Source organism: Oncorhynchus mykiss, chromosome 28 (genome assembly GCF_057628025.1).
Source record: "Oncorhynchus mykiss isolate SJ-2025 chromosome 28, ASM5762802v1, whole genome shotgun sequence".
Classification (NCBI taxonomy): domain Eukaryota; kingdom Metazoa; phylum Chordata; class Actinopteri; order Salmoniformes; family Salmonidae; genus Oncorhynchus; species Oncorhynchus mykiss.
The window spans coordinates 31,805,781-31,824,476 of NC_143049.1; the positions used below are offsets into that span (position 1 = coordinate 31,805,781).

At 43.9% G+C, this 18,696-nt stretch overlaps 1 protein-coding gene across 2 annotated transcripts; it reads left to right on the forward strand.

Moving 5' to 3' along the window:
* Positions 1-5,257: 5,257 nt before the first annotated feature.
* pif1 (PIF1 5'-to-3' DNA helicase homolog (S. cerevisiae)) lies at positions 5,258-16,149 on the forward strand. 2 transcript variants are annotated; one of them, XM_021589858.3, is made up of 13 exons: positions 5,258-5,385; positions 5,725-6,309; positions 6,534-6,663; positions 6,795-6,920; positions 7,200-7,353; positions 7,542-7,656; positions 7,946-8,052; positions 8,406-8,545; positions 11,985-12,091; positions 12,277-12,364; positions 12,762-12,907; positions 13,624-13,815; positions 15,772-16,149. In XM_021589858.3, the coding sequence occupies exons 1-13, from the start codon at positions 5,260-5,262 to the stop codon at positions 15,817-15,819; spliced, it is 2,064 nt and encodes a 687-aa protein (XP_021445533.3). In that variant the 5' UTR covers positions 5,258-5,259; the 3' UTR covers positions 15,820-16,149. The 2 variants fall into 2 exon arrangements, with proteins under 2 accessions (XP_021445533.3, XP_021445534.1); XM_021589859.3 differs by having other exon boundaries at positions 5,317-5,453.
* The last annotated feature ends 2,547 nt before the right edge of the window (positions 16,150-18,696 follow it).

The following is an 18,696-nucleotide window of genomic DNA, read 5'->3' on the forward strand; positions in this document are numbered from 1 at the left end:
TGACGTGACGGAGGGAAGTCTGTTGTGGCCCCCTCGTGCAGCTACATCAGATCAGCAGGGCTCCGTGTGGTAAACCAGGCCAATTGGCTAAATATGTGTAGTGGCCGAAGAAATATGTCCGAAGGGCCTCTTAAGCCAGCAGTCCAATGTGTTTCAGATAGCTAGCAGGTCGCAGATTAGTGGCTGTGTGTTCAGGGGTCGTTAGCTGCTATAATTCCAGGTGGAAAAAAAATATTAAAAAATAATCATAATAAAAATAAAATAAAAATTCAAAAAAATAGGTTCAGAGCTTGCGGTAGGAATCCGGAGATATCGAGAAGAATAAGTCCGACTAGGTCTGGTTTGAGTCGCGCTGTACAGACTGGCGAGAGTTGTCCGGGATAAAGGTAGCTGATGACCACTAGCAAAGGATAGCTGACTGCTAGCTAGTGGCTTCGGAATGTAATTCGATGGGCCTCGTAAGCCAAGCTTGTTAATGCTTTGTAACTGTGAGATCTTCATGTCTAGAATAATTCTTTGTAAAGCTTGTTAATGCTTTTTAACTGAAGCATTATGCTTTGTGCTTTAATTCATTTTACAACGTTGTTAAATATTTGCCTTTGACATAGACAATTCTTATTCCTTTCTTGGCTTTTCTATTACTGTAACTCAGCTATAGTAGGTTTTGATCATATTAAATGCATGATTTTATTATGGGTCGCATGTGTGAGATACTGCATATAATAAATATTACCTCACTACAACCACACCAAAATGACTTTCCCCTGTGGTTAAACCATGTAGTAATTATCTGTTCATGTTGGATTTATAAAATTAGGAAATGTAAGTACGTCAGCAGCCTTTCCTGTAATGGATGAGCAAGTGGCTAGTCTGGGGGCAAAATGGAAATTGAGTTTTTGTTTCGTAGCCTCAAGACTCACTCTTGCTGTATTCTGAAAGGGAAGCTAAGCCACCGAAATAAAAACACTGCTCTTAATGAAACAGCCACTAATGCACATTGCCATTGCAAAAGGAAAGAGCAAATTGGCCATTTAATTGAATGAGGTAAATCACTTTCAACTCATGAGCAGGAAATCCATTAAAGGTCCCTCTGAATACAGCTACAATCATTAGCACAGGCTTATTTGTGCAGCTTCTCTTCTCTCGCACATTAAGTACATTTCCAGTACGGCTTCTGGGTTGAGAAACTTCCTGACCTGAATTCTTGTTGATGTTCTTTTTTTGCTGTACTTTTACCCCTTTTTTGTGATATCCAATTGGTAGTTACAGTCTTGTCCCATTGCTGCAACTCCCCTACGGACTCGGGAGAGGCGAAGGTCGAGAGCCATGCGTCCTCCAAAACATTACCCTGCCAAGCCGCACTGCTTCTTGACACACTGCTCGCTTAACCCGGAAGCCAGCCGCACCGACGTGTCAGAGGAAACACAGTCCAGTTGGCGACCAAAGTCAGTTTGGAGGTGCCCGAAGTCAGTTTGGAGGTGCCCGAAGTCAGTTTGGAGGTGCCCGAAGTCAGTTTGGAGGTGCCCGAAGTCAGCTTGGAGGCGACCAAAGTCAGCTTGCAGGCGCACGAAGTCAGCTTGCAGGTGCCCGAAGTCAGCTTGCAGGCGCCCGAAGTCAGCTTGCAGGCGCACGGCCCGCAACAAGGAGTTTCTATAGTGTGATGGGACAAGGAAATCCCACCCGGCCAAACCCTCCCCTAACCCGGGCGACGCTGGGCCAATTGTGCGCCGCCTCGTGGGTCTCCCAGTCACTGCTAGGCTATGGCACAGACTGGGATCGAACCCGGGTCTGTAGTGACACCTCAAGCACTGCAAATGGAGTGACCTTAGACCGCTGCGCCACTCAGGAGGCTAAAGAGGATGTTCTTGACAACAGAAATGTATTATGGTTGAAGGAGGGCAAAGGATTTAAACGTCTACTCTTCAAGTGGATATGGATATGGATACTGAAAAGCCATTAGGTTGTCCCAAGTGCTTACACATAAACTTTGCAGTACAGTCACAGGCTGTGTCCCCAATGACACCCTATTCCCTCTATACTAGTACACTACTTTTGACCAGAGCCTTATGGGGCATGGTTAAAAGTAGTGCACTATATAGGGAATAGGGTGTCATTTAGGATGAAGACACAGTCACACTGTCCCCATGCTAGATCATATTCTCCCTAGGCAAATAAACACTGTCCATTATGTGTCATAGCATGGTAACTAATGGGCTATTGTGTGTGTCATTAATATGGTATCTTGATTCTTGTGACAATGTTTAATAATTCAGATGATTAACTATGGATATGTGACTCTCAAATTATGCCATAGGTAAATAAATGCATACTGGTATTTGGGAGGATATATTCTGAAAAAATACAGAGTGCTCCCACTGGTTGTATAGGCTATTACATAAAGCTACTTAAATGTTGTGGCGTTTGATGTACATTGTTGTTATGCTCATTGACATTACAGGATTAACATTAGCCAGGTCATGATTTCTCATGTTACCTAATATCATGACACAAAGCCTTTCCCTTTCTGGGTTGGATGCAGTCTACAACACATACCTGGCCATTCATGTGACCCAGGCACCAGTGGGAATATAATGGGCTAATAACTCATGCACTAGCAGTGCAGAGGTTCCTAGTATTTTCATTATGGGCACCCTGAATTATTTTTACAAAAAAAATATGTGAAATTTATCAAATGTGAAATAGGGCTCCCTGGGGGAAAATGTTGGGAACCCCTGCCATAACCAATACCCTTCTAATTCACTACAGTCATTTTATAGAACCTAACCGGTTCCAAATGGCAAAAGTAAAATCAATACCGGTACCCTTATCTCTTCTCTCTCCTAACTGGATTTTGTCTTCCACTCTCCCAATTTCTTCTTTCTCTCTTCTTCCTTCCTCCTCATTGCTTCCTGTTTTGCTCTATCCATCTCTTTCACTCCATTTCCCCTCAGGTTCCCTAAAGACATTCATAATGAGCTGTACAGTAAACAGCTGGGGTGCAGAATGGGTGGGAAATAGGTGTGGGAGGAGGGGGAAGAGAGGGTGATTTCCCAGAATCATAATCCGTCAATACCTAGGCTATCACAATTCATGGCCCCTGTCCAATGCCCAAACACTGATAATCACTCGTGCCTGGAAATTCTCGCCAGCCTACGCACAGGCATTGTGGTTTACAGAAAGCACAGGTATGCAGAATTGATGAATGGCCTGCTGCCATATGAGCTGAATGGTCATAAATATAATTGTGGGAGGACAGGTGGACGTATCAAACTTGGATGCTGAGCAACAAAGTAATCAGGGAAGTTGTGCTTATAACTTATTTGGTAATTTCCTGACAGTATTTTGTGCACCATCAAAATGTGAAAATAGCGTAGCCTACCGGATTATTGGATGTTATGGTGGGTGGGAATGTTAAAAAAGAAAAGACGTTCCGGTGTACGTTCGGCTATTGAATAGCCTATTCACATTGATGTTCTATTTACTGCAGTTTTGCTACTACGGTGTTGTAGGGGGGACATACATAACAGTGGACGTACAGGGCATTGTATCAGACATGCAGAGGGCCTAGAAACATATGCAACATTAGTGGATGATGATGAGGAACAGAGAAATCAGAGGTTATTAGACAGTTTCAAGGAAAACAAAATTACGTTTCCAAATAAATTACAAAAGTTAGCATTTTCATTTTTCTGTTCCTAAATAAATATAAATCATTCCTGTTTTGAGTGCAGGAGTTTCTCATCTGCCTGAGCAACTCAGTGAGCCTGAAAAATAAAGACAAAAAAGGATGAAACAGTTCACAACATCATCTTTTTAATATTCTGTGTTGACAGCATGTGTTGCAACAATATTAGAGAACTGAAATACAGAATAACAGTACAACAGTGACTAGTAATGCTTACAGGCTCCTTCTCCTTTCCTCTGCTCCTCTCTCAGTGCTCTCCAGAGTCCATGGATGCAGCCGGTTCCTACAGTCTTCTTCCTCCCACCTGTAGCAGTGGAGCCTTAGGATATATGGTTTCCAATTTGCATAAAGTCCAGTGAAGTTCCTTGAGGGCTGTTGTGGTATCGGCTTGAGGGGGGATATACACGGCTGTGACTATATTCAAAGAGAATTATCTGGGGAGATAATAAGGTCTGCATTTGATAGTGAGGTATTCTAGGTCGGATGAACAAAAGGACTTGAGTTTGTGTATGTTATCACACCAGGAGTCATTAATCATGAAACATACACCGCCGCCCTTCTTTTTCCAGCATAGGCATACTCATCACCATAGGGAAGCCCATGGGTTCCTTCTTGTCAAGGTCATTAAGGTAAAAAAATGTTTTAAAAACTCTTAATTGAGATCCGGTCATTCAAATATAATTCAGACGGCCCTCTCTGTCATACAGAACTCAACTTTTATCCATACAGTTCGATCACGCAGTACTGCGACATTATTCAAGCAAAATTGGAGAGAAAAAAACTAAGGGGCACTTCAGAAGAATGACATGCAAACATGTAGGATACTTTACAATAAAATGCAATAGGCCCACTGATTGATCATTTAATAGCCAAAATTGTGCAAAGTATTTTGATCATAAAATAAAATATGTTTTGCAAACAACATTTTTTTCTGCATTTCTATTGTTCTTCATTTAAAGCGCCAACCAATTGTGGTTGGGCTGGAACAAAAGCCAACACTCTCTCTCCGGTGTTTAGCTCTACTGCCGTTTTGCAGAGGGATTGTCATCTCTCTTGGAGACATAGCATAGGCCTATTGTTTTTTTTTAATGTTTATAAACACATTTTCTCTAGAACAAGGCAAAACAGATGTATGTTATAGAACACGACTGTAAAGAGATAGAGATATGCAGATTAGAACTATGCTGAGCAAGCGGATTAGGTGCGTTGATTGATTTTGCTGAAAACCAGTGAAGGGGGAACGTCAAATTCAAATCGAGAAGATAATCTGTACCGGCTCACATTTAAACTAAGCATCGTCCAGAAACATAGCCATACATGTTTTTTCTTTGTAATCATGATTGGAATTTTTAAAACCAAACGAATGGCCCACTATCTACCCGGTTTTAATCGGTGGGCCGATGTATCTCCAAAATGAACGCTTCGCAAATACTGAAATTCATGAAGTATGGCTCCACAATCGCAGCAATTGGTGGGTATGGCAAATGTATGGGCGGGGTCATTTACGTCAAATGGCATTACGAGTCTTTCATTGGTTAAATCCTTTAAAGGACCCTGCTGTTACTGGTCAAAATATGTTGCGCTGCCATTGGTTTATATTACAAACACCGACAGTTTTGAAAACTGCATTTTACTTCAGAAAGCACGAACTACAACGCAAAGCATCAGTCTTTGCTCTAGCTACATTTTTATTCAAAGAGGTAAATCAAGTTACTACATCGAATTCTGGAGCGTCCCTGTGTGTTTGTTAATCTGTTTTTCATGCATGGTACGTTTAAAGTATATTTTAATGTTTTGTTGCATGCATCTCTAGCCAAGGGATCCACTATTTGCTTTCAATCGAAACCCAGATGGCTAGTAGGTAGCCAAATATTGATTTACTTGCAGACGTGTATTGATTAAATAATTTACAAAACAGCCGTGGCATTTAGGCATTTAGGGTCCAGTTGATTACGTTATCTAGCTGGTGTAAGATGTGCGATTCGTTTGATCAGTGTTCATTGTTTGTTTCATGTGACTTTTACCTCTTCTAACATTAGAGCCCGCACATTGTTACAATGATGCAAGGGGACGACGGTGCCCAGCTCCAGTGCAGTGTCGTGGTGGAGCGCCTGAACTCCTCTGGCCAGGCCACCAAACGCCAAGTCATCCGGAAGGCAGCTGTTCTTCTCGGTCGCAACGAGTTCCAGGAGATAATCCTGCGCGTGCACAACGGCAAAGTGACCGAAAGTTACACGCTCAAAGAGTTCCAGCTTTTTACCCGGTTTGCTAAGGATGGCAAGTGCACTGTCAAACTGCTCCCCGAAAACGTCCAAGTGCTCATCTCTGACTGCCCGCCCCACCTACTAAACATTTTCCTGAAGACCTTGAGTATCAAACACCAGGCCTGGCAGACTAGCAAACCTATGACAGACCGAGAGAAGCTGAAAGCCTGTCTTCCCCGCAGCTTCGAGACCATCAGCCCATTACAGCAGAAGGATGTACAGAAGGCCAATGAGCTGAGGAGCAAAGTGAATGCACCAGTGCTCTCTAAAGGTCTGGTAGTGAGGACTGGTAATAAGATGACAGGAGGACCACCGGGACAGCAGGTTAAGAGACAAAGGACGGACTGTGACTCTAGCCCAGTGAGTTGAGTTCATATCCTCAGTGACTTTGTCATTGCTCCCCAAGCTGATATTCAACCTGGTTTGCACTTAACAACCCTGGTAGTGGGAATGCATTGCATGCCGTTCAGCCTAGTCTGTTTATCACTGATTTGGTTTCGTTAGACATAAGATTGGTTTGATGTCCAACATTTTGTTAGTTGTTAGGCTAGTCCTTGAAGTTATTTATTATGCTCCGTCTTCAGTTGAAGGCACTCCACCCAAGCAAAAAGCCCACCCTGTCTCTACCGGCGGCACGGAAGTTGAACAAAGAACAAGCCGCTGTCCTCAGTGCTGTGTTGAGTGGGAAGAATGTTTTCTTCACCGGCAGTGCAGGTATCTACCTTCCATTCCAAGCTGAAGTCATTACTTTCATTGTATGAGTTTGATTCATACAATGACTCATACATTCAGGACCCCCACATAGTGTTTTGGGCTATTCAAGACTGTTCTGTCTTTTTGTTCAGGCACAGGGAAGTCCTTCCTGTTGAAGAGGATTGTGGGCTCTCTGCCGCCCAAAAGCACTTACGCCACGGCCAGCACGGGCGTGGCAGCGTGTCACATCGGGGGGACAACGCTACACAACTTTGCTGGTTAGTCACCACACCACCGAATAGGAGCGAGCTGTCTGTCTAGAAATGGCAGTCTCAACTCTAACAGTTGTTTCAATTGACACATTGTGATAGTCCCCGTAGTTAGCTTCACAAAATGGTTTACTGCCGGTTACCAGAACTGTACTGGGAGCCTTTAGTGGAGGGTTGGCTGAACACCCTCATCTTGCTATCTTTCACCTTCTCTATTTCCTTGTCTCATTCTCACCTTTTCCAAATTCTCTTTAACCTTGTCTTACCCCATTCTTGTCTCTGTCTCAGGTATCGGGTCAGGCTCCGCCCCTCTGGAGCAGTGTATAGAGCTGGCCCAGAGGCCCGGGGTCCTGCAGCACTGGACTAGCTGTCGCCACCTCATCATCGACGAGATCTCCATGGTTGAGGCCCAGTTTTTCGACAAGCTGGAGGCCATAGCCAGGTACTAGAATCACCACCCACTCGCACCCTATAGAATTTAGTGTTGTATTATATAATTAAGTTGCCAGTCCCATTGTTTCAATACACAATTGTAAGAATTATGTACACGTATCAACCGACGTGTTTCTATTTGAGTTCATTGTGTGTAATTCTGCTATGATTTCTTCCATTGACATGTCGTTGCGCCAGGTGTCTGAGGAGGTCCACAGAGCCGTTTGGAGGAATCCATCTGATAGTGTGTGGGGACTTCCTCCAGCTGCCCCCGATCTCCAAGGAAAAGGACAAGGCCACGTTCTGCTTCCAGGTCAGAAAGCCTGGTGATAATGGTGACATGTCATGATAATGCTCCACTGACTCCCACCTTGAGCTTTTCTCATTACAGCATGTCAGTCTCTAGCCATGTTGGGATTCTAACACAGAAGCTTGTGTACATGTGAATAATTAATGCATTACTAGTATCCCTGGCAGATTTGGGGTAAACCTTTGAGTTATGTTTAACTTGTACAGTATTTCAAGTTGTTGTCTAAGATGATACCTGATATGATGAAGAGCGCACCATACATTGAAAATGCTGACCTCGTGTTGACCTCTAGTCTAGAAGCTGGCGGAAGTGCATCCATCTGAACATGGAGCTGACTGAGGTGCGCAGACAGACTGACCAGTCTTTCATCTCCCTCCTGCAGGCAGTGAGGGTGGGCAGGTACAGTACGCTGAGCAGTGGACACTAGGCAGCCATTTTGGATGTCTGTTCTGGGCTTTTTCAATGGGTGTATCTCAATAGTCTGATGCAGCTTCCTCTCCTTGTCACATGAAATGCAAGATTGGTAAAATTTATGCTTTCACAAAATGTGACTTGGAACGAGAGGAGAGAGCCACTTTATAGACCGTTGAGAAGCACCCAGTGTGCCACCAACCAACTGATATCCATGGTCTCGTGACAAAATGCCAGTTCTACAGTATACCATATAGAGTTTGAGCAATTTAGTAAAATGGAATCCTAATCATGCAATATTCTAAATCATTGTATTTTCAATGTCCATCATTAAATCCCAGAGTCACAGAGGAAGTCACTGCCAAGTTGATAAAGAGCGCCTATCACAAGATCGAGCGGGATGGTATCCTGGCAACCAGGCTTTGCACTCACAAGGACGATGTAGAGCTCACTAACGACAACAAGCTCCAGCAGCTGCCAGGTTTGGTGTTTTTCTTCTATTTTTGATCATTTTAATGACTTATTGCCTACAGTTCTTCCGTTGTTGTGAAACAAACTGTTGCCTTGAGGCAAGTGACAATTGGCCATTATTGTATGTCTCAGGCTTGAGTCAGCTCCTGACAGGGCTGGTCCAAGCCTCTAAGTGACTGAAGCGACCGCTTGGGGCCCCATGAACACTAGGAGGCCCCAGACCAAAGCATTTTATAAATAAGCCACTGACTTTTAGTCACTCACTCAGATATCTTAACATGGCGTAAGTCATGTGAAAATGTTTAGAATTGCAGGAAATTATTTTGATTAACCTTTGCTGTCAAGAGCAGTGGAGACCACAGATGTTTTGCTCGCTAGGTGGGGGGGGGGCAACAATTTCGCTTAAGGCCCCAAAAATGGCTGCCTCATGACCGCACAGGACCTTGAGGGTCTCGCTTCCAAAGGTGTTTTTGGGTGCTAACACAATTAGCAGGCCATTTCAGGAATTTGGGGTCGTAAAAAAAATAACTGCAGTGATTTAAATGATTATCACAACTTCCATTAACAGGTCCCGATCATCATAAAGGCAAAAATATCTGGCATATCTAAAACCGTGACAGCCCAGATGGAGAAATTGTACAATGATTGCTCTGCGAGTACAAAGTACGAGCTCTCAAACACATGGCTTTAAGATTGTTGGCCGTCTATGAACACACTGTCATGCATCACTGCAACGAGCCATCACATTGATTAGAAGTGGGACATGAAGTCCCACGTACTGAGAACTTGGAGGAGAGGCTCACAACCACCTGAAATGACATTAATACCTTTGTTGCTGAGTAGGTGAGGGACTGCAGTAAGATGAGTGCCATCTAGTTGGTAGGTACCCAGAACTGCTGTATATTGAACTTCATTTCCCCCTAGAGGTCATACACGAGCATATTAGAATTTTGAATTTGTCATTTTGAAAAATAAATAAAAAATCAGTTCATTTTTTGAGAAAAAAAAGGCAGTTTATAGTTAAGTGAAATTGTACATTTGGCACATATCTCAAGCGTAGACACACCACATGATTAAGTAAGCTAGAACCAATGAAAAGAAGTGGTCTTGTTTTTGATTTGTGAACCCTGCCATGTGCTGCCCTTGTTACTGGGCAACCTGTGGTGAGTGTTTGCCTGCAGCTACCATGAGTGCTCTCTGTGTCGTGCTGGTTTCAACGGTCATGGAGTCTTACTGAGATGAAAATCGAAAGTAGGGTTGTCACTTGCAAAAATATTTGGTGTGAAAACAAAATCAACATCCATGTGCTGCTTTTGTTAGGAGACCACATGTCCTCTGTCTGTGACTCAAAGTTAAATACTATATTGTAGCTGTTTGCTGCCTACGGTTACAGATCTGGGATCTCCTGCGTGTCATATTGTGAAGGTGGACTCCAATAGTAAGCCCTCTGTTAGCATGTCTCTCAGTGAGCTATTAAACAGGAAGAGGGTAACCAATACGGAGTTAAATAGGCTGCAAAAAGTGACGTAATATCAGGCGAACATTTGAAGAACGTGGTATCAATAATTTAGGCTCGGGATGGTATGAAAACAACTGTTGTTGGGGTTGCAGGACAAAAGTAAGGATTTTTTTATTTTGGCATTGGATGGGCTTTAATTCTGACAGTCAACTGGTACAGGTGTAAGATGTCAGGAGCCTGTGGCACACAGCCCTTGCCAATCGTCACCTGGTTTCCCCTCTCCTGCTGAGCAATTAGACCTTTATTTGTTTAAATTGCGTAATAACAGTCTACTGGGATCCATGTTGCCAAGGACAACCACTCAAAGGTTTTTAATAACTACAGACCAGTCACCAAGGGGTAGACACTAGTCAATCATGGTGCCAAAATGATTGTAATTGGCTAAATTCAGCTCAGTGTAACACTGGCATGTTGTGTAAGAATGACAAGCAACAGCTTTTTTTGTCACAGGAAACTAGGAAAGATCCAGGTTGACAGGACCTTGACTCTCTTAGAAATCGTGCAGGCTTAACATTTTCTTTGATCTGTTGGTATGGCAACCTTAGTATCAAAGCTAAAAATCCACTAGCTAGAATGGTGAAAGCTCACAGGAGTCCCGCAGAGTAGTCTGACCTGTACAACAGACAAGTGGTGAGGAAGGCAGGACTGTGCCCACCCTCTACACTCTTCCCATCCTGTCTGACTGTGCTCACCCTCTACACTCTTCCCCTCCTGTCTGACTGTGCCCACCCTCTACACTCTTCCCCTCCTGTCTGACTGTGCCCACCCTCTACACTCTTCCCATCCTGTCTGACTGTGCTCACCCTCTACACTCTTCCCATCCTGTCTGACTGTGCTCACCCTCTACACTCTTCCCATCCTGTCTGACTGTGCCCACCCTCTACACTCTTCCCCTCCTGTCTGACTGTGCCCACCCTCTACACTCTTCCCCTCCTGTCTGACTGTGCCCACCCTCTACACTCTTCCCCTCCTGTCTGACTGTGCCCACCCTCTACACTCTTCCCATCCTGTCTGACTGTGCCCACCCTCTACACTCTTCTCATCCTGTCTGACTGTGCCCACCCTCTACACTCTTCCCATCCTGTCTGACTGTGCCCACCCTCTACACTCTTCTCATCCTGTCTGACTGTGCCCACCCTCTACACTCTTCCCCTCCTGTCTGACTGTGCCCACCCTCTACACTCTTCCCATCCTGTCTGACTGTGCCCACCCTCTACACTCTTCTCATCCTGTCTGACTGTGCCCACCCTCTACACTCTTCCCATCCTGTCTGACTGTGCCCACCCTCTACACTCTTCCCATCCTGTCTGACTGTGCCCACCCTCTACACTGTGAGTTGCAAGGCCTAGCCTCTTGCTCCCGGTTTAGAGTCCCCACTGTCAAGACTAACTGGTACAAGCACTCCTTTATTGCTACGGTCATTTCCCTTTTCAATACAGGGAAGAGGTTGGCTACTCTGCCCAACTGGTTTCATTGTCCTTGGTTGTCATAACATGGGGATGTTGGTGGTAATGACGTTGCTGCTGATTTTATTTGTCAGCATATTCTTGATGTTGACGTGATAATTTGAGAATGTTGTTGGGTAATTTTACGACTGCTTTATGTGCTGCTGCTCATGTTGCACAGTCAGACAGGATGGAACTCGGTGTAGAACATGTGTCAAACTCATTCCACGGAGTACCGCTTTGTCTGCAGTTCACTCCACCTGTTTGACTAATTCGTAAAACTCCCCTCACCTGGTTGTCTAGGTCTCAATTGAAATGATCCTGTCAGCCCATGACTGTAGTAGCCCATTGGATCTATGTGGACTTAGTTTGTCTCCATATGCTCCCCCTGATGCAAAGCCCAATGCCTTCTGGGGCAAATTTTAATTTAAAACTTTTAGACTTGAACTGTGTGTAACATTTTAAAGGGGTCTTCTTGCTTGCAGGGTCAGTGCGGGTGTTTGAGGCTGTGGACAGCGACCCTGCACTGGTGAAGACCATAGACAGCCAGAGTCCCGTCAGCAGGCTGCTACAGCTTAAAGTGGGCGCTCAGGTCAGTGCATGGAGACTACTCCCTCAGTGGTCACAGCTGAATAGAGACACATGCATCTTTAACCTGTTGAACTAGCTTGAGTCATTGATTAGATGCATAGTGTTTTTTTTTTTTTTTAAGTTATTTTTATTTTCCATTGTAATATGACCACTCACTGACTAAACTGATTTGATTCCTATCCCCAGGTCATGCTAACAAAGAACCTGGATGTCCAGCGTGGCCTGGTCAACGGGGCTCGAGGTGTCGTGGTGGACTTTCAGCCGGGGAAACTAGGTAGATTCAATATACCGTACACTTACACATCAATAAACAGTAGGATTGAGGTTTTAAAAGTATGTGGTTCAGGTCTTGGTTAACATACTCGGTAACATTTCAACTATCTACTAACCCTAGCTGTAATCTTAACCCTTATCCTAAATGTAACCCTTATTATAACCCTAACCTTATCAAGCAGTTGCTTATCAACAGATAGTATGACCATCTGTACAGCATCTACAGATGGAAAATCCAGACTATCCAAACAAAGTGACCCAGAAGTATACTTTAATGCCTAATAACCCTCAAATTTCATTGCAGTTATCTGTTTTAGCTGTGCATTTATGATCGACTCATTGACGGTGTTCCCTAACTCTGTATAGTAGCAGTCCATCAGTCCTTTCTGATTCCTCAGGGCTCCCACGCGTGCGTTTCCTGTGCGGCACCACTGAGGCGTTGAAGCCAGAGCGTTGGATGTTCAAGGCCGGAGGCGGGCTTTATCTGAGCCGCCAGCAGCTGCCACTCAAACTGGCCTGGGCCATCTCTATCCACAAGAGCCAGGTGAGGTGTGGCAATGACCATGTAAGACCCTACGGTGTGCTTGGCTAAACGCTCTAGAACGGAGTAGGGATTCCACATATGAGCCATTCAAAAGAAAATGCATCCTTCCATCTCTTTTTGGAGGTGACCTGATACAATCTATTTGGTTTAAGTTATGCAGTGCAACTGCTGCTTTCTCCTGTCCAATAATCTTGGATCATTGATGACGCCCTCTCTCCGACGACAAATGTGATGGACCTGCGTCCTATGTTTGATCACATTCCCAAAACGCAATCCTCTCCCTTTGGCTGCGACGACGCACCCCTACCAAACTGTTACTGCGCAGATAAATGTGATATCTGGTCAACTCCAACTAGCCATGCTTATCACCATAATGTTTTTATCTTGCCAATTAAAGTTCCACAAGGCAGAGACATTAAGGGGAGAGAAAAGGTGGCATGTGCCTGGATGAAATGGAATCTAGCCTCCGATGGATGACCATTAGCAATTCTCTCTCCCTCCTATTTCACCCCATTTCTTGCTCTGTTTTTTCTGCAGCTATCCAAGCAAAGCTAGTTTTCACTACATATCAGGCTGACTGATTTCACATCACGTGTATCAGGTCTTCCTGTCTGTAAGATTGTCTACCGCATCCTGTCTATGTCCATGCGTCTGTATTTGGGGCATGTCTCTCACCTACTGTATTTGGGGCATGTCTCTTACCTACTGTATGTCAGGGCATGACGCTGGACTGTGTGGAGATCTCCCTGGCACGTGTGTTTGAGAGGGGCCAGGCCTATGTGGCGCTGTCTCGGGCCAAGAGCCTGGAGGGGCTAAGGGTCATGGACTTTGACCCCCACGTGGTCCGTGCCGACCCCGACGTGCTGCACTTTTACAGCAAGCTGAGGAAAGAGCGGCTACTGTTGCAGGTAAGTTTCTGGCTGTATGCTTCATTTGTATTGACCGTAGGGCCTAATGTTCTTTGACCCAGTCTGGGGTCGTCTGGGTCCTCACAGTCGTCTGGGTCCTCACAGGGGTTATCTAACAAGGTCCCAGAATAGGTCAAAGGGCTTATAGACCTACAGTGACTTGTTCCACATTTTGTAGGTACAGCCTGAATTCAAAATGGATTACATACATTTCTCAACCATCTACACACAATACCCCATAATGACAGTGAAAACATGTTTTAGACATTTTTAGATAAATTAGATTTCCGTATTTCATTTTTCAAAATGTTTTATGTAAGTATTCGCACCCCTGAGTCAATACTTTGTAGAAGCACCTTTGGCAGTGATTACAGCTGTAAGTCTAAAAGCTTTGCACACCTGGATTGTACAATATTTGCCTTTTTAAATTTGTTTCAAGTTCTGTCATATTGGTTATTAATTATTGCTGGACAACCATTTTCAGGTCTTGCCATAGATATTCACACAGATTTAAGTCAAGACTAACTCAGCCACTCATGAACATTCACTGTGTTCTTGGTAAGCAACTCCAGTGTATATTTGGCCTTGTGTGTTTAGGTGATTGTCCTGCTAAAAGGTGAATTATTCTCTGTGTCTAGTCACTAGTGGAAAGCAGACTAAACCAGGATTTTGCCTGCTCTTTTTTTTAAATCCTGAAACTCCCCAGTCCGTAACATTATACACTATATACCACTATGCTTGACGATATGGAGTGGTAATCAGAAATGTGTTGTATTCCGGACAAAGTTAATTGCTTTGCCACATTTTTTGCAGTATTACTTTAATGTCTTGTTGCAATAAATATTTTTATGCTGTGCAGGCTTACTATAATTTCACTCTGGCAATTAGGTTAGTATAGTGGCGTAACTACAATGTTGTTGATCCAGCCTCAGTTTTCTCCTGTCACAACCATTAAACTCTGTTTTAAAGTCACCATTGGCCTCAAGGTGAAATCCCTGAGTGGTTTCCTTCCTCTCCAGCAACTATCTTTGTAGTGACTGGGTATGTCTACACCATCCAAAGTGTAATATCTTCAGCATGCCCAAAGGATGTGTGTGTGACAACATCCATCCATCCATCCATCCATGCATGAAACATCAACTACATCACACCTGCCCAGACCTGCCTGCTCACATCTCCAGCGCCCGCATCACTCTCCGCCACATGGTCTCACACTGCACCATTTATTTTCTCTCCGCCGCTGCTCACACATTTTCAGATATTCATCTTAGGGATATTCAATGGGTGCCCTTCTTTGCAAGGCCTTGGGAAAACCTCCCTGGTCTTTGTGGTGGAGTATGTTTGAAATGCTTTGCTCGACTGAGGAACCTTAGTTATCTATGTGTGGGATACAGAGCTGAAGGAGTCATTCAAGTATCATTTTAAACACTTGCACACAGTGAGTCCATGTGACTTGTTAAGCACATTTTTACTCAAATTATTTAGGCTTGCCATAACAAAAGGGTTGAATACTTATTGACTCACGACATTTCTGCTTTTCTTAATTTGTCGAAATGTCAACATAATTCCACTTTGACATTGTGTGTGTGTAGGCCAGTGACAAAATATATTTAATCAATTTTAAATTCGGGCTGTGACAACATTGTGGAAAAAGTCAAGGGGTGTGAATATTTTCTGAAGGCATTGTGTAAAAATACTAATTATTTGAAGCAATGAGAATAGCCTTTTCTCAGTGTTTTTTGGGGGGGGGGGGGACTGGTGACCTTAGCAGTTGTGCTTTAATGGTATCCTGCTGTGTACTGCCACCCTGTGTCAAGAGGTGCAATGCTTTCCAGAGATTTGGCCTCTGAGGGTGGGTTAGGTCTAATGATCTTTGTTGGGTGTGGCCATCCACAGCTGTGTGACTGACTGTGTGTCCAAAGCAAATGGCTTGTATAACACTCTGTATCTCTGCAGGCTTCAATGAATGAGTTTGTGGGCAAAAGTAACAAGGCGAATCGTTGATGAGAAGGAACCCCTCAACAACCCAAACTGTGCAAACTATTTTAATTGAACATTTGATTTATGGTTTTATTTCCATCTTTCAAGTGATTGTCTCGGGCTGTCGACTTTTTAAAAAAGTGTATACACATCATGGACTTTTGTACTGCCAACAACTTTAGTTTTATCTTTTATACCTGTTATTTATTGTCATGATCTTGACCATGTGGGAATGTTTGACTTTTTTAAGCAAATAAAGTTTTAGAACTAAACTGAAAAGTTTAAAAGCATCATGTAAAGTTTTGTTTTCACAAGCTAAAATAAAAGATCCCAGATATGTTCCATATGCACAAAGCTTATTTCTCTCAGATTTGGTGCACAAATTTGTTTACATACCTGTTTAGTAAGCATTTCTTCTTTGCCAAGGTAATCCAACCACCTGGCCGGTGTGGCATTTTAAACGGCATGATCATTACACAGGTGCACCTTGTGCTGGGGACATTAAGGCCACTCTAAAATGTGCAGTTTTGTCACAGAACACAATGCCACAGATGTCTCAGTTTGAGGAAGTGTGCAATTGGCATGCTGACTGCAGGAATGTCTACCAGAATTGTTGCCAGAATTTAATGTTAATTTCTCTACCATCAACCACTTGTAATTTTAGAGAATTTGGCAATACATCCAACTGGACAGCTGATGAACCTGTGGACTATTTCTGTCTGTAATAAAGTCATTTTTTTGAGGGGAAAACTCATTCTGAGTGACTGGGCTTCACTCCCTAGTGGGTGGACCTATGCCCTCCCATGGCTGTGCCCCTGCCCAGTTGTGAAATCCATCAATTAGGTCTAATCAACTTAATTTGACAGATTTCCTTCATATGAAATCATTGCATATTTATTTTCCCCAGTAGACTTTGTACAGTAACTATGACCAGTTCATTTCAAGGCTTGGCCTATATTGTAAGGTCATAAACCAAAAATACATTCGATTGAGGTATTTAGAGCATCACATTCTCGGGCTTACATACTCCTAGTACCAAGAAACGTCCTGTTTGATTTCCAAGATGACTCGGGGCTCCTTGATTGCTTCAATGTGGTTTAATAGGTCAGGTCTGTACCCAAACAATTCGAGCTTCTACTTTTAAAAATCACCTGTCCAGAAACAAGTCTCTCACCGTTGCCACTTACTATAGACCACCCTCTGCCCCCAGCTGTGCCCTGGACACCATATGTGAATTGATTGCGGTCATAACCGCCATCAATAAGAGACATTACTGTGCAGCTGTATTCATCGACCTGGCCATGGCTTTCAACTCTGTCAATCACCACATTCTTATCGGCAGACTCCACAGCCTTGGTTTCTCAAATGACTGCCTCGCCTGGTTCACCAACTACTTCTCTGATAGAGCTCAGTGTGTCAAATCGGAGGGCCTGTTGTCCGGACCTCAGGCAGTCTATGGGGTGCCACAGGGTTCAATTCTCAGGCCGACTCTTCTCTGTATACATCAATGATGTCGCTCTTGCGGCTGGTGATTCACCTCTACGTAGACGACACCATTCTGTATACTTATGACCCTTTGGACACTGTGTTAACTAGCTTCCAGACGAGCTTCAATGCCATACAACTCTCCTTCTGGGGCCTCCAACTGCTCTTAAATGCTAGTAAAACTAAATACATGCTCTTCAACCGATCACTGCCCGCCCGTCCAGCATCACTGCTCTCTGGACGGTTCTGACTTAGAATATGTGGACAACTACAAATACCTAGGTGTCTAGTTAGGCTGTAAACTTTCCTTCCAGACTCCCATTAAGCATCTCCAATGTAAAATTAAATCTAGAATCGGCTTCCTATTTTCGCAACAAAGCGTCCTTCACTCATGCTGCCGAACATACCCAAAACTACCAATCCTCGACTTTGGCGATGTCATTTACAAAATAACCTCCAACACTCTACTCAACAAATTGGATGCAGTCTATCTGTTTTGTCACCAAAGCCCCATATACTACCCACCACTGCGACCTGTACGCTCTCCTTGGCTAGCCCTCGCTTCATACTTGTCGCAAAACCCACTGGCTCCAGGTCATCTACAAGTCTCTGCTAGGTAAAGCCCCGCCTTTTCTCAGCTCACTGGTCACCATAGCAGCACATGCTCCAGCAGGTATCTCACTGGTCATCCCCAAAGTCAATTCCTCCTAGTTCTCTGCTGCCAATGACTGGAACGAATTGCAATAATCTTTGAAGCCTCACTAGCTTTAAGCACCAGCTGTCAGAGCAGCTCACAGATCACTGCACCTGTACACAGCCCATCCAACTACCTCATCCCCATACTGGATTTATCTTGCTCCTTTGCACCTCAGTATCTCTACTTGCACATTCTTCTTCTGCACATCTACCGTTCCAGTGTTTAATTGCTATATTGTAATTACTTTGCCAGCATGGCCTATTTATTGCCTTACCTCCCCTCATTTGCACACACTGTATATTGACTTGTTTGTTTATTCCATGTGTTGTATGCGTCGAACTGCTGTGCTTTATCTTGGCCAGGTCGCAGTTGTAAATGAGAACATGTTCTCAACTAGCCTACCTGGTTAAATAAAGGTGAAAAAAAGTAAATAAAGTGTAGTCAAACCAAGCACTGACTGAATCATGAGCCATGAGCCAGTGTCATGCAACATCTGCAAGCCAGGGCTTACTAGAACCAGAGGTGTTTGAAACCAACAGTCGAATGTGAAAACTTCAGTCTTCACAGGAAGTAATTGCTTGTAGAGTTTTCCCAACTAATTCTGACACTAGTCACTCTGGGCCAGAGATGGTGACGGAGGGACACCACACTAATCTTCTCTGGATCAACACATTCATGTATAAACGTACGGTTTGAAGAAGTAGGGGGGACACAGGGTC

Bases quoted from the DNA above. Each gene is read 5' to 3' on its own strand.
- pif1 (XM_021589858.3), top strand. From the start codon at position 5,260: ATGTTGCGCTGCCATTGGTTTATATTACAAACACCGACAGTTTTGAAA. The intron at 7,354-7,541 runs GTACTAGAATCA...TCGTTGCGCCAG, and splicing joins AAGCTGGAGGCCATAGCCAG to GTGTCTGAGGAGGTCCACAG. The intron at 7,657-7,945 runs GTCAGAAAGCCT...GTTGACCTCTAG, and splicing joins AGGCCACGTTCTGCTTCCAG to TCTAGAAGCTGGCGGAAGTG.